The 20004-nt window shown below is 38.2% G+C and overlaps 1 protein-coding gene across 1 annotated transcript in view; it reads left to right on the plus strand.

Moving 5' to 3' along the window:
* The window catches only part of LOC124598646 (protein furry), a 1150963-nt gene that overhangs the window by 71860 nt on the left and 1059099 nt on the right, over window positions 1-20004 (plus strand). The window contains exons 15-18 of the mRNA XM_047136016.1: window positions 2827-3047; window positions 4601-4907; window positions 6998-7184; window positions 14137-14313. Of these exons, the coding sequence (XP_046991972.1) occupies window positions 2827-3047; window positions 4601-4907; window positions 6998-7184; window positions 14137-14313 (892 nt within the window). The remainder of the gene's footprint in view (window positions 1-2826; window positions 3048-4600; window positions 4908-6997; window positions 7185-14136; window positions 14314-20004) is intronic.

Below are 20004 nucleotides of genomic sequence, written 5' to 3' on the forward strand. Positions count from 1 at the left end.
CTGTTCTACAGTTGCATGATCTTGTGGAGCATTCTGTGATGTGTATGATGCTTTGTCATTCTCTGCAGTAATGTCATGGAGATTGTTGCTTATCCCACTTGTGTAAAAACCTGTGCACATCTGCCATGTCGGGTGCTAATTCTGTTTGGCAGTGACCATGTTTTGCATGGCAAGTCAAATCCTGGTGGTTTTTTTGGTGACATAGGGCATATTATTACACACATCAAAAAAAGTTTTGCATCATCCTGGTTCCCAGAAGTCCCGAAGATAGACATTGACTGTGGATATTGTACCACAGACACAGTCCCTTTGACTGTTCAGAGATGTCACTAAACCCACCCAAAGATGTAAACATCCATACATGAGCAGCACCTATTAGACGGAGGGGGTTCGACAGCCAGTCAGTTCCAGTCATTCTACCAGGAAGGAGGTACATGGCTCATGTTGTCTTTAGCTCAGCCATGTTTAGATGTTGTGCCAGGAAGGGCTCTCAACAAGGGAAGTGTCCAGGCGTCTTGGAGTGAACCAAAGCAATGTTGTTTGGACATGGAGGTGATACAGAGAGAGACAGGAACTGTTGATGACATGCCTTGCTCAGGCCTTCCAAGGGTTACTACTGGAGTGGATGACCACTACCTATGGATTATGGCTTGGAGGAACCCTGACAGCAAAGCCACCATGTTGAATAATGCTCTTCATGCAGCCACAGGACAACGTTGTGTTATGACTCAAACTGTGTGCAATAGGCTGCACGATGCGCAACTTCACTACCAATGTCCACAGTGAGGTCCAGCTTTGCAACCATGTCACCATGCAGTGCAGTACAGATGGGCCCAACAATATGCTGAATAACTGATCAGGATTGTCGTCACATTCTCTTCACCGATGAGTGTCGCATATGCCTTCAACCAGACAATTGTCGGAGACATGTTTGTAGGAAACCCAGTCAGGCTGAATGCCTTAGACACACTGTCCACGAGTGCAGCAAGGTGGAGGTTCCCTGATATTTTGGGGTGGCATTATGTGGGGCCGACGTATGCCGCTGGTGGTCATGGAAGGCGCCGTAACAGCTGTACAACACATGAATGCCGTCCTCCAACTGATAGTGCAACCATATTGGCAGCATATTGGCGAGGCATTAGTCTTCACAGACGACTATTCGCGTCCCCATCATGCACATCTTGTGAATGACTTCCTTCAGGACAACGACATCGCCCGACTAGAGTGGCCAGCATGTTCTCCAGACATGAACCCTATCAAACATGCCTGGGATAGATTGAAAAGGGCTATTTATGGATGATGTGATCCACCAACTACTCTGAAGTATCTATGCCAAATCACCGTTGAGTGGGACAATCTGGACCAACAGTGCTGAGATGAACTTGTGGATAGCATGCCATGACAAATACAGGCATGCATCAACGCAAGAGGACGTACTACTAGGTACTAAAGGTTCCGGTGTGTGTGGCAATCTGGACCACCACCTCTTAAGGTATCGCTGTATAGTGATACAACATGCAACGTGTGGTTTTCATGAGCAATAAATGTTTATGTTGATCTCGGTCCCAATTTTCTGTACAGCTTTCGGAACTCTCTGAACTGCTGTTATCAAGTCAGTTCGTAAGCCCATGTGTTAATGAAGGTTAAATCATCTCCCACAGCAATCCTTGCAGTTTTTATTGTTGGACGTCTATAACAGAATCTGTTATGGTTTGCATCATTCATCTGTAGATTTTTATAGCCATGATTTTCTTTTTCATGATTTGTGAGAGCATATATGCTTCATACTTAATGGGATGGAGTGTGGCCTAGCATTGATAGCCATTTTGTAGGTGTTCTTTTGATAACAACAGCAATAACTCTCATGGTGTTATTTAGCTGGATGTATAATTTGTGTGTGTGTGGCAAACTGGGACACAATATTCAGCAACTGAGAAGACAAGATCCAAAACACAGGGATGTATGGTGGGTGCCAGTGCTCCCCAGGTTATACCGTATAGCTTTTGGATGGTGATGTCTCTTGTTTCTTGTTTTCAGTTCTTCAACTGTTTATGTCAGATGCTCTGTGAATGATAGAGTTTTATCAAGGGTACTTCAGTCTTTTATTGTAAGTGTAGTGTTTTCACGCTGCATGTTAAGTTTTCTTGTAGCAAGTTTATTATTTAGAGGGAAGTAGGCAAACTCCCTTTTGGTGGCATTTGGCTGCAGTCTCCATTTGCAAAAGTACTTCCTCATTACTTCTAGGTCCTCTGTTTTGATTTCTTCTTACTGTTCAGTTGCATGGGTCTTTGGCTTCTTCCTCTCTGCCTGTGAAATGGTAGCACTAGTGGAAGTTAAAAACAAATAGCTATTAATTTATAATAAATATTGACTTATGGTTGTGTGCATTCATTTACTGTAATAACTGGTGCTTTATGAGAAACAGATGTGGAGATGTCATTCTTTGTGTGAGTCCAAAATGTCAAATGACACAGTTATTTTAACTGAATCCTACTTTTGAACATTTGCACCACATCCACAATGCAAGTGCAGGTGCTCCAAGGCATGCTTTTTCAGGGTAAACATTCTGCTATCCTCTGTATTGCTTCATACCTCTCTTTATTCACAAGTGCATTCCAAATGTTTCCTATGCAAGCTTATGTGCAACTTCTGCATAGAATTATGAATTCTAAATCAGAAGTTCAAGATATTTGCTCTAGCACAAAATTCAGAATACGATTTTAGTTTTAATTGATACATTTAAATATTTAGAGCATGATATCCATATTTACTAATGGTTTTTTGAGTTTCTATAGGTTGACCATTACCTTTAAAATATTTCCTCAGGTTTTACACAGTTTCTTGCAAGAGATGTTCAGGACACATTTCCTCAGCTAATGGACAATGGCTTAAGAATGCTCCTGCAGCTGCTAACAAGCTGGAAAAATGCCCTGACACCAAACACACTAGCTCTGGTCCGCACTACAAAGGAAGGGTGTTCAGGAACTGAAGTAACACGGGTAGGAATGCGTGATTTAGGTGGTGGAGCAAAGAAGACAGAACATGGGGTAAGGAGAATAACACAACCATTAATTTTTCTTAAAAAACTGGAAGTACTGTGACCTGTATAATTGGTTATTATTTTAACTTTAAAATATCTGACACATAATCTACAGGTGTATCTTTAGGGGCACTTCTGTTTCAATGTCAGACAAGACACCCATTGGTAAAAGCCATCTACATTTTCTTCACATTACTGAATAGTAAAGGACTAGGAAAGAAAATGCAGTTAGCCATGTGACAACATATGAATACACAGAAATAAAAACTAGTAGAGGTGTGAATTTCCAGTACTGGAAAGTTCTTTCTGCAGGAAAAGATTGAGCAAAGTTTTAGAGTTCTTGAGACTTGTAAAGTTTTTATGATAGGGAACAATCACCTAAGTTCCAATGTTAAGTGCAATTTCAGCTGACTAAGACAGTTTGTAACATAGCAATGAAATGTTATCATCTGATGAAATTTGTAAACTAGGAAATGATGCATTGCCTTGAAGCCAGTCACTTAGAAGCTGTAGACTGTAAAAAAGAAATTGTAGACCAAATTATGGTTGATAGAGATTGGAGCTTTTCAATTCCACCATACCTTTTTAACCTGAATGTAAAAGTCTTTTTTTAATGTCCTACATATGGAAAGTTAGGGCACAAGCATATTCAGGGTGGTCAGAAGTGGTCTGAAAAGCTTGCAAGGGCCTTGCAGGGTAGTTTGTGCAGAGAAATAATTGTTAAGAAACTAATTCAATATGAAGCACCATTTCCAAATTAGTTAGCATTGAAGTTAGCCAATCAGGCCACTGTGCACACAAATTCAAGTGACCTGCCAGAGATTGTATTGTGAAACATGTTCTTTGTTTGATTTCAAAAAGAACTGAACAAGAGAGCGATACAAAAATTGGACGTAGGGCAGTAGTAGGGATCAAACCTGAGCTAAAGACTAAATGGTCTCGTACACCATCATCTACAACAACTGACACTAATTGTATCTGGCTGGCTGCTTGAACTTGCATATTGATTGGCCCGATTGGCTAAATTAAATACTAATTAATTCAGAAATGGCACAATATATTGATTTTTTTTTCTAAACAGCTATTTCTCAGCTGAACCTACCCTGCAGCAAAGCTTTTCTGACTGTTACTGACCACCCTGAATATCAGTGTCCTAAACATCTGTCACACTGTTCGATAAACGTTGGAACTTGTCATACTTTCATGTTTCGTGTAGGTCATGTTTGATATTTTTCATTTTTGAGATACATCTATTTACATTTTAAATGCCTTATGACATTGAGAATTGATACATTTTTATTCATGTAACCATACACATTTAATTATAAAGTGCTTCTTTTATCGAGTTCTCGTTACACTAAACATATTTCCCACTAAATAGTGAATTTTAGTGCATAAGACTATCCTGTTCTGAATTACTGTTAACAGAGAAAATATGCTTCTAGGTATGTCACTGTAAAACAAATACTGTGCAATAGACATTTTATTTTATTTGTATTATAAAGTATGTTGTGTATAATTTGAGGAAATCCTAGTAACCCTTTGTGCTCTTTTCCACAGAAGGCAGAACCAGTATCAAATGTTTTCCACATGGTAGAGGGCTTTGCATTGGTGATGCTGTGCAATTGTCGTTTATACCCAAGACGCTTGGCAGTACATATACTGAAAGAAGTGAAAGCATTACTGAAGTGCCTTGGTTGTGCAGATGATGACCAGCCTGTGATAGATGTTATTGATCAATGCTGCCCACAGGTTCTGGAAAAATGCTTAAGTATGCTACCTCCGGCAGAAAAGGCAGCAGCGCTCTCAATATCAAATATTGATTTACAGTGGATAGCAGATCGTAATTCTTGTGCATGGACAGCAGGTTAGTGCTAATGTGTATAGTAATGGCATTCTCAATTTGATTACATTGATTTACATTTGTTGACACATCACAATATTTCTGGATGGAAGTTAGTAATAATGTATATAATATAACTTCATAACGTCAGAGTATTGGCTTTTCTGCCATATATAGTGACTTACCAGTCCTTGAGATTTTGATTTGTTTTGCATATCAACATAAGAATAAGTTTTGTCACAATCTAAAATATGGCACACAATGACACTTTCCACAGATAATGAATTTTGCCAGTGTCAACTACTCATCATTCAGTTGTATTTAAACATGGATGATTTGTTAAGCAGGGAATAACAGTGTTACAGTCACTAAATGGTTCTTTAATTTATATATTCAGTTAGCAGAATATGGGCATGTTAGTGCTTGGATTCGACAGTTTCAACACAGTATCTTTCATGAAAGAGTGAATGCTGCTGCACTCCGTATTTGAGGCTTAGATATTTAGTGTTTATTCTGCTTGAAACAAGTGTTACAATGAAAATTGACGTAGTATCGATTTTGTGCTTTGTGAAAACATGCAATTTTCAAAGAAAGAACTGAAAGATTTGACTTTAATTATGTGAACCATACTGTACATCTTGTGTTTTTATTTTCATTGGTTTCAGCTACCTTCAACTTTTGTTTTCTGTATTCTAGACTTAAAATCATTTTAGGGAACCATAGCATTCAATAATTTGCAAAGAATGATCAATAATTTATCTCCTTAACAATATTAGAGAAAGAAAGTTGCTACTCACCCTATAGCGGAGATGCTGAGTCGCAGATAGGCGCAACAAAAATATTCACGCAGTTATATAGCTTTCGACCATTAAGACCTTTGTCAACAATACACACACACACACACACACACACACACACGACTGCAGTCTCAGGCAACTGAAACCACACTGTGAGCAGCAGCACCAGTGCATGATGGGAGTGGTGACTGGGGCTGGGGGTAAGTAGGAGGATGGGGTGGGGAGGGGGAGAGACAGTATGGTGGGGGTGGTGAACAGTGAAGTGCTGCAGTTTAGACGGTGGGCAGGAGAGAGGGGGGGAAGGGGGGAGTAGCGGAATGGAGAGAAATAAAAAGACTGGGTGTGGCGGTGAAATGACAGCTGTGTAGTGCTGGAATGGGAACAGGGAGGAGGCTGGATGGGTGAGGACATTGACTAACTAACTTAGTTAGTCACTGTCCTCACATGTTGACAATGGCCTTAATGGCCGAAAGCTATAATTGTGTGAATCTTTTTGTTGTGTCTATCAGTGACTCAGCATCTCTGCTATATGCTGAGTAGTAACTTTCCTTCTCTAATATTGTTACATTCCATCCTGGATTTTCCATTGTTTGGTTTATCTCCTTAAATTGTTGCAACCATCTGAAGATGAGCATGTGTTTGAAACCAGAAATGGCAAGGAACTATAAATGATTTAATAATTTCAGTAATTGGTAGGTAATTTAGTACATACGAAATAGAAATATATTGCCATGTTTTTATACAAAAATGCATACAGTAGATATGAAACTGTACTGTGTTAAGTTATTGGTAGCAGTCTAACAACCCAGATTTTATACTATAATCATCATTTTTACATTCTGAACTTATAACAGATACTGTAAAACACACACACACACACACACACACACACACACACACACACACACGGACTCTTAAGAGCCTAATTACAAGAAATGCAATGTACTTATAGTGTCATCAAACAAACAGAAAGAAATTAGTAGTCCTCTGTAGTATGTCAAAAACCTGTGCATGCAGAAATGTTCCTGAAGGAAAAATGCCACATATCTTAAAAAGAGAAAGTACACATTTATTTTTTATGGAGAACTCTGAAGAAGACACTTTCAACGTAACTAAAATAGAAACAGAAATGTAATTTGCACATTCTAAATAATGATAATTTATGTGGTTGTGTGTCCAATGACATTGTTTCTTTCTATACATATATCTTCATTTTGTGAATGTACCTGTACTCCTGGAATATGTAGGAGTTAAGTTGATCCAGAATTACAGTTGCAAAATAATTTTGATATGACTAACGTGTTTGTTTTACAACAGGTTTACAGGATGAAAATAACATTAAGGCATCCTCATTAAATTTAAATGGTGCTGATCCATGGGCTACATGCTTATTTGGGTTCATGGAAAGAGGGCGTGTACTTACTACATGTCCAACAGCTGTAATGCATTCATGGCCATTTGTGTTTGGAAGAGTCAATACACTTTTCACAGTTATAGACCCAACGTAAGTACGGTGTGTGTGTGTGTGTGTGTGTGTGTGTGTGTGTGTGTAAGTACTTTGCATTCTGCTTACACAATGAATTTAGTTCCAATATGATGGATGTAGTGGAATTAAGGGAAAGGCTTAAACTAATCATAAATCAGATTCTGGAGAAGTATGTGCTGGGTAAGCAGATTAAGAACAGAAAAGACCCACTGAGGTTTAACAACTAAATTTGTGAAATGCTGAGGACTATGTAAATATTGATGGGCAAAAATTAGTATAAATTCATGTGTCTATAAAAATACTGATGCGCGAAACTTCAGTGACTTCCATCATCATACCTTATTGAAAGATCTTGGTGAGAATCTGAGAAAATTCTGGTCCTAAGTAAAATCCCTAAGTGGATTGAAGACTTACTGTCAGTCACTCATCAACCAGCCTGGTGTAGAAGGCAGCAAAATGAAAACTGAAGTTTTAAATTTCATATTTAAGGAACCATACACAAGAAGGATTATATAGACATACTGTTGTTTGACTGTCAAACAGACTCCCATATGGAGAAGCTAATAATGAGTATTCCTGGTATAGTGAAGCAACTGAAAGAGTTGAAAGCAATTACGTCATTAGGTCCAGATGGAAACCAAATTTGATTTTACAGGGAGTACTCTGTGGCATTGACCCCTTACTTAGCCTGCATTTATTGCAAGTCCCAAGCAGCTGAAAGAAAGCGCATGTGACGCATGTATATAGTAATAAATAAATATGAATATAATAGAGGGAAACATTCCACGTGGGAAAAATATATCTAAAAAGAAAGATGATGAAACTTACCAAACAAAAGCGCTGGCAGGTCGATAGACACACAAACAAACACAAACATACACACAAAATTCTAGCTTTCGCAACCAATGGTTGCCTCGTCAGGAAAGAGGGAAGGAGAAGGAAAGCTAGAATTTTGTGTGTATGTTTGTGTTTGTTTGTGTGTCTATCGACCTGCCAGCGCTTTTGTTTGGTAAGTTTCATCATCTTTCTTTTTAGTAATAAATAAATAAAAATAAATAAATAAAAAAAATAGTTAACACAGGTAATTAGGAAAACTTATTGTGTAATGTTCGAATACAGTATTAGTGACATGCTGCTTAAAACAGTCACGTTGATTACACATTAAGAGCCACATCAGTCATTGGTGACTGACAATGAGCTTTCTGTTCAGGCCACATCAGTAAACTTTCCATTTAGGCCATGCCAGCTATCAGTGACTGACGGTGTAAAATACATATCAAACTAAAAAAATTACATCTGTGTGGCATCAATTGCCTGAGACTGCAGTGTGAGTTGAGTGTGTGTGTGTGTGTGTGTGTGTGTGTGTGTGTGTGTGTGTGTGAGATCATCATCATCTATTTTTGATTAAGGCCGTACTGGCCAAAAGCTTTGTTTGTGACAGTCATTTTGTTGTGCATGTCTGCAACTCAGCATTTGCGCTGTAAGGTGAGCAGCAACTTTCCTTTTCACAATATTGTTGAAAAATACATTGTTTTAAATTATATTGTGTTAAGTAATTACTTAAAATGTATTTAACATTTACTTAATATTTTTATTAGATGATTATATCATTAATGTCAGTAAAAGTAATTGATTTCCTGACCAAAAAGTTTCAATGAATTTATTGAAACATGATAAACATAAAAAGGTTCACAGGTACCATAAAATATGGTAAGTTCCTTAGTAAATTTTATGGCCATTTGTTTTTGAAATTGTTTCACATTTTCTTCGTAGCATAGTTTACAATATCTTGGATCTCAGCAGTTTGTGAGGTGGATGGGTAATTTCTTCTTGAATGCGGTGATACTGGTAACCTTCTTGGTGATATTTTTATATAAAATGTGAACATTCAGAATCAGGGTCTTCAGTAAAAGCTCAAAGGCTAACTTTCTATACCATTTAATAGATCTGCATAGTGGATTACTATTGACATTCACTTAGTCAGATAAGTCGACAGCTGTCTTTCCTCTGTTATAGTTGATTACAATTTGTGCTTTCATGTTGGGTCCCCATCAGATGTTAAAGTTTACCATTTCTGATGAGTGCTTTGTTGACAGAAGTAGTATGTCATGATTATCTTTCCATTTTAAAATGGTTATTTGGTTATTCCTTTCTTATTCTCCTTTGCAGTAACATATTTTACTTTTTCGGTTCTACTTTTTGTTGAGTTCCCCGTTGATTTGAATGTAATGTTCTTAGTAAATGAATATTTTTATTGATTCATTTGGCCACCATTTCTGTAGTTGTTGGTATACAGCATGTGTCCCTCACAGAGTAAACTTCTATAAAGAGAGATTACAATTTCAGTGGTATAGTATTTTCCCAGTATATACGTGAATGGCACACACGTAACCAGAGTCGCAGCACAACACAAATATTAAAATATTTTCATTCCATGTTTGTGGCATTTTTGTTTTAAATCTTGTCCAAATATAGTGTGACCATGAAATGGAATCAGAGCTGCATTGGTACGTATATCTTCTGATGAAATGTAGTAGGTTTTAAAATTTATATCCAAAGTGTTTATAAGTGGTTGTATTTTGGATAAATTTTTGGAACCGTTAGTCTTTTTGCTATTTGCAAAATGTATCTCTCCCCGTAATATTTCGCATAGGTTTCTGTACATGATTTGTTTTCAGAATTCTTTGCATATGTTCAGGAGCATGGGCTGATATAACTGTAAGGATGGTAGTCTGATTATCCCATCCATAGAATTAGCCCAAAAAATTATTTTATTTCATTTTTGTTTTTCACTGTCTATTTTCCCAAGTGCTGGGAGCATCCACCTCCTCATTACTGCAATGCATGTAAGTTTGTTTGTTAAGCAATTTCTTCAAACAGTTTTTCCAGAACATTTAGCTCATTGCTGGTTTGTATTTTTAATTTTAATCCCAGGGCAGGTAAAAAGTATAAACTCTGATTTATCACCTCTTGGATCATGCTGTTCTTCAGTATTCACCTCCTCTTCCCCTGACGACGAGAACACAACCCTCCGCAACATTTTTTGGCACAAATAATTTCACCACCATCTTTTGTACTGTCATTTTCAAGTTTATGTTTTTAAATAGAGACAGATGGTTGTCTACACCAGACCAAGGACTTCCGAGAACTGACTGAGTATAGATGTCAAACAGTTCTACTGTTATGTTGGAATGTACACAGATCTCAGGCAACAAGCTAATTTCTATGAAATCCTATCTAGTGGGCTAAATGATAACCATGACAAAACAGACTTGCCACGCAACACATTGAATGAATGTCAATAAGCATTTCATTTTAAATCTAATTATGTTCTACCACGATAAGAAACATAGGCCCTAATATATTTACACACCTGCATTGAGTAAGTGTTGATATTGGAGGTCAGCTTGGCATTGCTGTACCACAGTACCATTGGACTAATGTGAGTTTTCACATGGCTTCATGTAGCAGTCAACATGTTAAATGTCTTGGCGTAACTTTGCAAAGTGATATGAAATTGAATGAGCATGAATGGTTGGTAGCAGAGAAGGTGAATGGTCAACTTCAATTTATTGGGAGAATATTAGGAAAGTATAGCTCATCTATAAAGATGAGCATGCATAGAACACTAGTGTGATCCATTCGTGAGTACCACTCAAGTGTTTGGGACCACCACCAAGTTGGATTCCATGCAGATATTATGGAGACACTTTGATAGCTCAAATGGAAATCTCTGGAGGGAAGACGATGTTCTTTTCGTGAAATGCTATTGAGGAAATTTAGAGAACTGGCATTTGCACTGACAGCAGAACATTTCTACTCCCACCATTGTGTGTCTTTCGTAAGGACCATGAAGACAAGACAAGACAAGACAAGACAAGACAAGACAGGTTAAGGGCTTGTGCAAAGGCATACAGTCAGTCATCTTTCCCATGCTCCATTTGCAGAACAGGAAAGGTATGACTAGCAGTGGTACAAGACAACTTCCACCATTCACTATATGGTGGCAAAAAACTTAGCACTAATTATGGGATAGTGGTATCTTGGGAACAGAAATTTCTGCTCTGGTAATGAAGATTATGGAAATAGAACAGTACTTAAATGGAGGCAACAAGAGCACTTTTCATGTACACAGTGAGAGGTTAAAACTGTTGACAAAATAATTACATTGGAAAAGAACAAACAAACAAATACGGGAAAATGAAATAACAATATGAAGAATACGCCAGGAGTAAGTGGAGGAGGAAGAAATACTGGCACTACACCTGTGAGAAGCAGTCTAACTAGTGGATTGATCTGATCTATAGTGATAAGTGATCTCAAATGGAACGGGTGGGAAGGACATGAAAGAAGAAAGGGAAAAGGAGTAGATGGAACAGGATGATAGGAGGTAATAATATGGTGACAGATGTGATTCCACAGAGGTGGATAAAAGCAATGTGAGGCAGAGTGTTGTTTCCCCTTCATGTGTTTGTAAGGCGACTTGACTGTAACACCATGAGTAGGGAACACAGTGTGGCAGATCTGTCGGTCTAATGTGATCTGAGTTATTTTTTATCGTTGTTCTTCAAATATGTTTGCCTTATGTTTTGTTTTCATGGTCTGGCTACTCCGTACCATGGCAATGCGTGAACTTATTCTTCTTGACTTCGTCTCCAGGCAGGGTAATGCTATAAGAGTCCCTATTTCCAGCTACTGAATGATGAGCACATCTTCAGTGATAATCTGCTTAATTGCTTCAACTATTTACACCAGTGATGAAAACGGATCCAGTTATCAATAACTCATTACTTCAAATACATTATTCAATACGTCTGATCACATTAAGCTCAACTTAAGTTCTAAGTAGATTAAACAATAGAAAATCCAGAAATCCAGGATGGAATGTAATGATATTATGAAAAGGAAAGTGGCCACTCACCCTATAGCAAAGATACTGAGTGGCAGATAGGCATAACGAAAAGATGTCACAAATAAAAGCATTCGGCCAGAAAGGCCTTTGTGAAAAATAGACTACAGACACAAACACACACTCATACAAACACAACTCGCACACACAGAACTGCAGTCTGAGGCAACTGAGACCTCGATTGTTTTGATACTGCAGTCATGTGTGTGGGAGTTCCATTTGCATGAGTGTGTGTTTGTATGTGCATCTGTAGTCTACTTTTCACAACGGCCTTACTGGCCGAAAGCTTTTATTTGTGACATCTTTTCGTTATGCCTATCTGCCACTCAGCACCTTTGCTATATGGTGAGTGGCAACTTTTCTTATAATACAGTGCTTACTCAGGAAAACAGCTGGTGACAGGAGGGCATGGAGGCAGGATAGGTGGTGACCACTCATAAGACAGGAAAAAGGGATAAAGAGAGCTCATAATAAGAGCCCAAGATGAAATAGCAAGGTAAAAAAAAGTAGACTGAGGGATCAAGTGACATAGAGGAGTATGATGAAACAAAGAGTATCATGAGGGAACTGGTGCTAGTGGAAACTGAGGATGCTGTCTATCTGCAAAACTGTATTACCTCTCAGATTTCTAAATTAGAGGCTTCTGCATTGTCTGTGACAGTAGTTTCTAGATTTCAGGGCGTGATGATAGATATTAATAATTTTGACTTGGTATTTCCCCTCCAACTGCAGCAGACTTCAGTGGGTGGTCTGGAAAGAGGGGCCATAGACTTGCTAATCAGTCACAGAATTGTGCTTGTTCAGTTAACAGCTTTCGGAGTTTACCATCTTACCTACAGGTCATCTGATGATGTACAGCATAGTAGTATACAAAACATCAGTTAGGAATAATCAGTGTGTGGAACCAAGGTACAGTGCCCAGAAAATTTGAGTAAAGTTTGAAGTGAATGCAAGATGTCAAAACATACCTTTTACGATAATGAATCCATTTTGTCTCCTGTTCACTTGTCTTGTTTTGCTTGGGGTGAAAGATGTACCATTTCCCCTACTATCTATATTTATTTCTCTCAGCTTTTTAGATGATTTGGTTAATTACTAACATATGATTTAGCTCATTTGTGAAAATAGTTGTTTAACACAATGAGGTTACAAGTGGGCATACTTGAAATAATCCCATCTTGTTTAGTAGCTTGAATTTCATTTTTATAACTGTATAAAGCAGTATATTTTGCAATTTTGTGTGACTGTGAAGTTCATTTAATAATTTACTCCACAGCAAGAATTTGATATTATTGTGCAGAAAAAAAGTTTTAAAATGATCAGCGCCTTCTAAAATTTTTCTGTGATGTTTCTTTCATTAACTTGTAAAATAACTTTCATCATACTCTGACAATGGGAAGCCCTGGATGGAATAACAACAATATAGAAAGTATAGATTTATACTCACCACATAGACAGCACATTGAGTTAAAGACAGGCACAATGAAAAAAACTGCTAAAGATTAAGCTGTTGGACTAATTCCTTCTTCTGAAATAGAAAACACACATACAGTCATAAAAGCACAACTCGCACACACATGGCCACTGACTCCAGATGCTGGAGCCCGAGTCCAATAATAATACAATCAATTATCTTCAGAGCTGTTGAACCTGTGCACCAGTATCCTAGACAGGGGCTATTAGTAGGTGCTAGCACAGAGGTAAATATATCCTGATTTTTTTTGACAAGGTATTATCGTCCTTGCCACATCACTCTGAAAACTGTTGCTCAAAATTATCATCATTTATTTTCATAAACCACAAGTAAGATCTTCTTCATGAAAAAATTCAGAATGGACACTGAATACCACTAATGAATTGAAACTTGCATTCAAGATAGCTAAGATGTTGACCTGTCACCGCATTCAAGGACACAAAATGTTGCCACTTGAGGAGTTATACTGTCAGCCTCATTGTTTTATTTGCAAATATTGCTTATCAACATTTTCAAAGTTAATTTGTGTCTCATTCTAATTATGATTGCATGATTCTGTGTTGATGTACACTATTTTGTTTTTATAGGCCTGTTAATGATAACCGAGCATCTCTACTTCGTGGATCGGCAACAGTAAAAAAACCTGTGAATGAAAGAGATATGTACATGCATTTATGGAAGAATTATGTGACATTTGCTTTCCGCGTTGTTCCTCCTGTGCCAAGTCCTATTGTCAGATGTGCATCTCCAGATCTAAGCCTGAGGTAAGTAAAATTCTCTGTATCTAGCCATGTTTTAATATTGCCTTACATTGTAAAATGGAGGATGGCATAAATATGAGTACGAACTGTGGACGTTGCCATTGGTGGGGAGGCTTTTTTGCGGGCCTCGACGATACAGATAGCCATACTGTAGGTTCAACCACAACGGAGGATTCTCTGTTGAGAGGCCAGACAAACATGTGGTTCCTGAAGAGGGGTAGCAGCCTTTTCAGTAGTTGCAGGGGCAACAGTCTGGATGATTGACATCAACCAAAATGGCCTTGCTGTGGTGCTGCTGCTGCGAACAGCTGAAACCAAGGGAAAACTACAACTGTAATTTTTCCTGAGAGCTTGCAGCTTTACTGTATGGTTAAATATGATGGCATTCTCTTGGGTAAAATATTCTGGAGGTGAAACAGTCCATTTGGAGCTACTCAGGATGACGTCATTATCAGGAGTGTCAGATCCCTTAATCGGGCAGGTAGGTTAGAAAATATAAAAAGGAAAATGGATAGGTTAACGTTAGATATAGTTGTGACTGTGAAGTTCGTTGGCAGGAGGAACAAGGCTTCTGGTCAGGTGAATAAAGGGTCATAAATACAAAATCATATAACAGTAATGCAGAGGTGGGTTGAATAATGAATAAAAAAAATAGGAACGCTGATAAGCTACTACAAACAGCATACTGAATGCATTATTGTAACCAAGATAGACACGAAGCCCATGCCTACCACAGTAGTACAAGTTTATATGCCAACTAGCTGCGCAGATGATGAAGAGATTGAAGAAATGTTTGATGCGGTAAAAGACATTATTCAGATATTTAAGGGAGACAAAAATTTAGTAGTCATGGAGGATTCGAATACAATTGTAGGAAAAGGAAGAGAATGAAAAGTAGCTGCTGAATATGGATTGGGGTTAAAGAATGAAAGGGGAAGCCGCCTGGTAGAATTTTGCACAGAGCGTAACTTAATCATAGCTATCACTTGGTTTAAGAATCATGAAAGGAGGTTGTGTACATGGAAGAGACCTGGAGACAGTGGAAGTTTTCAGACAGATTATATAATGTTAAGAGAGAGATTTAGGAATCGGGTTTTAAATTGTAAGACATTTCCAACGGCAGATGTGGACTCTGACCACAATTTATTGGTTATGAACTGTAGTTTAAAACTGAAGAAACCGCAAAAAGGTGAGAATGTAAGGAGATGGGACCTGGATAAACTGAAAGAACCAGAAGTTGTTGAGAGTTTCAGAGAGAACATTAGGGAACAACTGACCAGAACAGGGGAAAGAAATACAGTAGAAGAATAATGGGAAGCTTTGAGAGATGAAATAGTCAAGGCAGCAGAGGATCGAGTAGGTAAAAAGACAAGGGCTAGTAAAAATCCTTAGGTAACAGTAGAGATATTGAATTTAATTAATGAAAGGAGAAAATATAAAAATGCAAGCGAAAAGGAATACAAACATCTCAAAAATGAGATTGATGGGAAGTGCAAAATGGCTAAGCAGGGATAGCTAGAGGACAAATGTAAGGGTGTAGAAGCATATATCAGTAGGGACAAGACAGATACTTCCTGCAGGAAAATTAGAGAGACCTTTGGAGAAAAGAGAACCGCCTGTATGAATATCAAGAGCTCAGATGGAAAACCCGTTCTAAGAAAAGAAGGGAAAGCAGAAAGTTGGAAGGAGTGTATAGAGGGTCTAGACAAGGACTGTGTACTTGAGGGCAATATTGCGAAAATGGAAGAGTATGTAAATGAAGATGAGAGGGGAGATATGATACTGCGTGAAGAATTTGACAGAGCACTGAAAGACCTAAGTTGAAACAAAGCCCCAGGAGTAGACAACATTCCATTAGAGCTACTGATAGCCTTGGGAGAACCAGCCATGACAAAACTCTTCCGTCTGGTGAGCAAGAAGAATATAATAATTCCAATCCCAAAGAAAGCAGGTACTGACAGGTGTGACAATTATCAAACTTTTAGTTTAATGAGTCATGGTTGCAAAATACTAACATGAATTCCTTACATGCAAATGGAAAAAACTGGTAGAAGCTGACCTCGGGGAAGATCAGTTTGGATTCCGTAGTAATTCTGGAACACACAAGGCAATACTGACCCTATGACTTACCTTAGAAGATATGTTACAGATAGGCAAACCTACATTTCTAGTATTTGTAGATTTAGAGAAAGCTTTTGACAATGTTGACTGAAATACTCTCTTTCACATTCTGAAGGTGGCAGGTGTAAAATATAGGGAGTGAAAGGCTACTTACAATTTGTACAGAAACCAGACGGCAGTTATAAGAGTCGAGGGACATGAAAGGGAAGCAGTGGTTGAGAAGGGAGTAAGACAGGGTTGTAGCCTATCCCTGACATTATTCAGCCTGTGTATTGAGCAAGCAGCAAAGGAAACAAAAGAATAATTTGGAGTAGAAATTAAAAGCCATGGAGAAGAAATAAAAACTTTGAGGTTTGCCAATGACATTGTAATTCTGTCAGAGACAGCAAAAGACCTGGAAGAGCAGCTGAATAGAATGGACAGTGTCTTGAAAGGAGGTTATAAGATGAACATCAACAAAAGCAAAACAAGGATAATGGAATGTAGTCAAATTAAATCAGTTGATTCTGGGGATATTAGATTAGAAAATGAGACACTTAAAGTAGTAAATGAGTTTTGCTATTTGGGGAGTAAAATAACAGATGCTGGTAGAAGTAGAGTGGATATATAAAATGTAGACTGCCTATGGCAAGGAAAGTGTTTCTGAAGAATACAAATTTGTCAACATTGAGTATAGATTAAAGTGTCAGGGTGTCTTTTGTGAAAGTATTTTCATGGTGTGCCATGTACAGAAGTGAAACACGGATGATACGCAGTTTAGACAAGAAGAGAATAGAAGCTTTCGAAATTTGGTACTACAGAAAAATGCTGAAGTTTAGATGGGTAGATAACTTAACTAATGAGAAGGTACTGAATAGAATTGGGGAGAAGAGGAATTTGTGGCACAACTTGACTAGAAGAAGGGATCGGTTGGTAGGACACCTTCTCAGGCATCAAGGGATCACCAATTTAGTACTGGAGGGAAGTGCAAAGGGTAAGAATCAAAGAGGGAGACCAAGAGATGAATACAGTTGCCAGATTCAGAAGGATGTAGGTTGCATTAGTTATTCGTAGATGAAGAGGCTTGCACAGGATAGAGTAGCATGGAGAGCTGTATCAAAGCGGTCTCTGGACTGAAAACCATGAAAACAAGAGGGGAAATGGAAAAGTTCGCAAATACAGGGGATTACTTTTTACAAAAAATACCTTGAGCATATGAATTCTCATTAGCAATGAAAAAAAAGTGGACTTAATGAGAATAATTACTTGTGCTTGAGTAGGGTATGGGATTTTTATACTGAACTGAAATATAATTGCATTTTATCCATGATGAATGTGTGTGTGTGTGTGTGTTTGGTGAAGCTTACTTTCACTACTTTGTTTCTTTTCTTTTAAGACAGTGCTAGATATGCAGCTTCACTTGCCTTTTCTGAAGCATGCAATCTATTTCCATCTCCAGTAGCGATCTTATGGTGTAGCAAAGAATCAAAACCTATAAACAAAACAGAAGAAATCGGGACAACATTCAACAGCAATGTTATAAATGCACATTTATAGGAGTGGAAAATTCAGAACAGGATAAAAACAATATGAAAAGGATAGAATGGTAGTCATTACGTAAAGGAGGCATTGAGAGGCAGAGAGGCACAGTGAAAAAAGACTGCTAGATATTATCTAAATCCTTCATCACATGTAGACAAAACAAAACACACACACACACACACACACACACACACACACACACACAAAAGTGCACATGCGCAATCACATGGCCAATTCCACCTCCAGGCACTAATGCCCAACCCTTAGCACCCTTTGATGACAGTGGCTCATGACTGTGTATGTGTGTGTGTGTGTGTGTGTGTGTGTGAGAGAGAGAGAGAGAGAGAGAGAGAGAGATAGAGAGTTTTGTTTTGTTTTGTCTAACCTGGTAAATGACTTAGCTAGTAATATCTAGCAGTCTTTTTTCATTGTGCCTGTCTGCCACACAACACCTGCTGTATGTGACGAGTTACAATCTATTCTACTTCAGAATAAGCTGGTACTTTCTCAGTTACATTAAACTGCAGCTATTTATTATCCATTGCTGTTTAACATCTGCATGACTGCATAGCTATTTGTCATATACTGGCACTTCTGTGTATGCTGTAAGAACAGAGGTCTTTTTACTGTGAACGTTACTCTCATGACCACCTGTATAGCTAAATGGTTAACATTGCTGCCGTTGGTGTGGAAGGAGACGGATTTGATCCCTTGTCCCTTCTCGGATGTTTCTGGAACAGGAAGGTGGGTCCACTCAGCCTCATGAGGTCATATGAGAAGCTGCTTGAATAAAGAAGCTGTGGCATCATCAGGATTTGTCTGGTGGCAATAATGCCTGTAGTGATTGGTGACATGCTGATCATGTATCCCAGAATCATAGTTCACTCCTTGGACTTCCTTGTAGATAGCAGTTGGTCAGTCGGCAGAGGCCTTAGGCCCAATATGTGAATGATATTTACATTATGTTACTACTGCTCCTAACAGGAACCTGTAATCCATGAATCGAGACGATCAGATATTTATAGGAGGAATAGCAAGCAAGGTTATTTTAAAATTTCTTTTGAATTTATAGAGATTCTCAATTTCTTATTTTCTGTGCAACAGATTGTGGAAGATCTTTGCGTCAAAATATAAAATACCATTTTCTGTACCCTAGACAAGGAGTTGAAATCTGCATCGGTACTATTTTTTGATCTTTTATTGTGCTTCTATATACAACACTCCATCTGAAACTGATTTTCATTATTTGCAACAAATGCCATTAAAGGGTAAGTGTGCCTGAAAGTGAATGTAAGGATTCCATTAAAAATGGTTCAAATGGCTCTGAGTACTATGGGACTTAACTACTGAGGTCATCAGTCCCCTAGAACTTAGAACTACTTAAACCTAACTAACCTAAGGACATCACACACATCCATGCCCGAGGCAGGATTCGAACCTGCGAGCGTAGCGGTCACGCGGTTCCAAACTGACGAGCTTAGAACCGCACGGCCACACTGGCCGGCAAGGATTCCAGTACCTTACTTTTGCTGAATGAATATTTTCTTTGCTTTAGCTGCATTGACCCTAGAAGGTAATTCTAAAAGTTAAAGGGATGTAAAATATTCAAAATAAGCCAGCAGTCTTGTCTTAGTCACCACATTGAGATAAAATCAAACAATGTTAAGTCCAGGATGGAATAACAACAATATGGAAAACACATTGAGAGGTATTTCTAAGTGCAAAGCATGCCAGACTTAGTGTCTTGGTTATTTTGTCTGTTTGTTGGTTCTATCCCAACTAGAATCAAAGGAGTTTTAGATGTGACATTTTATTTAGTATATGACCATTAACATTTGGTTTTGGTAGGACTGGTCATCTTTGTTTATTTGAAAGTGGATAATATGAGTGTTTGTAAAGGTAAATCTTAAGCTGTTTGCTGTGAGCCAGTTGTAATCCTGTTAAGCCGTCATCTAGACTGTGCCTGAGCTGTTTTGGTTTGGGTTCTTTATCAGTGTGCTTGGCATCAGCACACACTTCAGTTTTTGAATAGTCCATTTAAGTCAATTGTTG

Source organism: Schistocerca americana, chromosome 1, assembly GCF_021461395.2.
Source record: "Schistocerca americana isolate TAMUIC-IGC-003095 chromosome 1, iqSchAmer2.1, whole genome shotgun sequence".
Taxonomy (NCBI): Eukaryota; Metazoa; Arthropoda; class Insecta; order Orthoptera; family Acrididae; genus Schistocerca; species Schistocerca americana.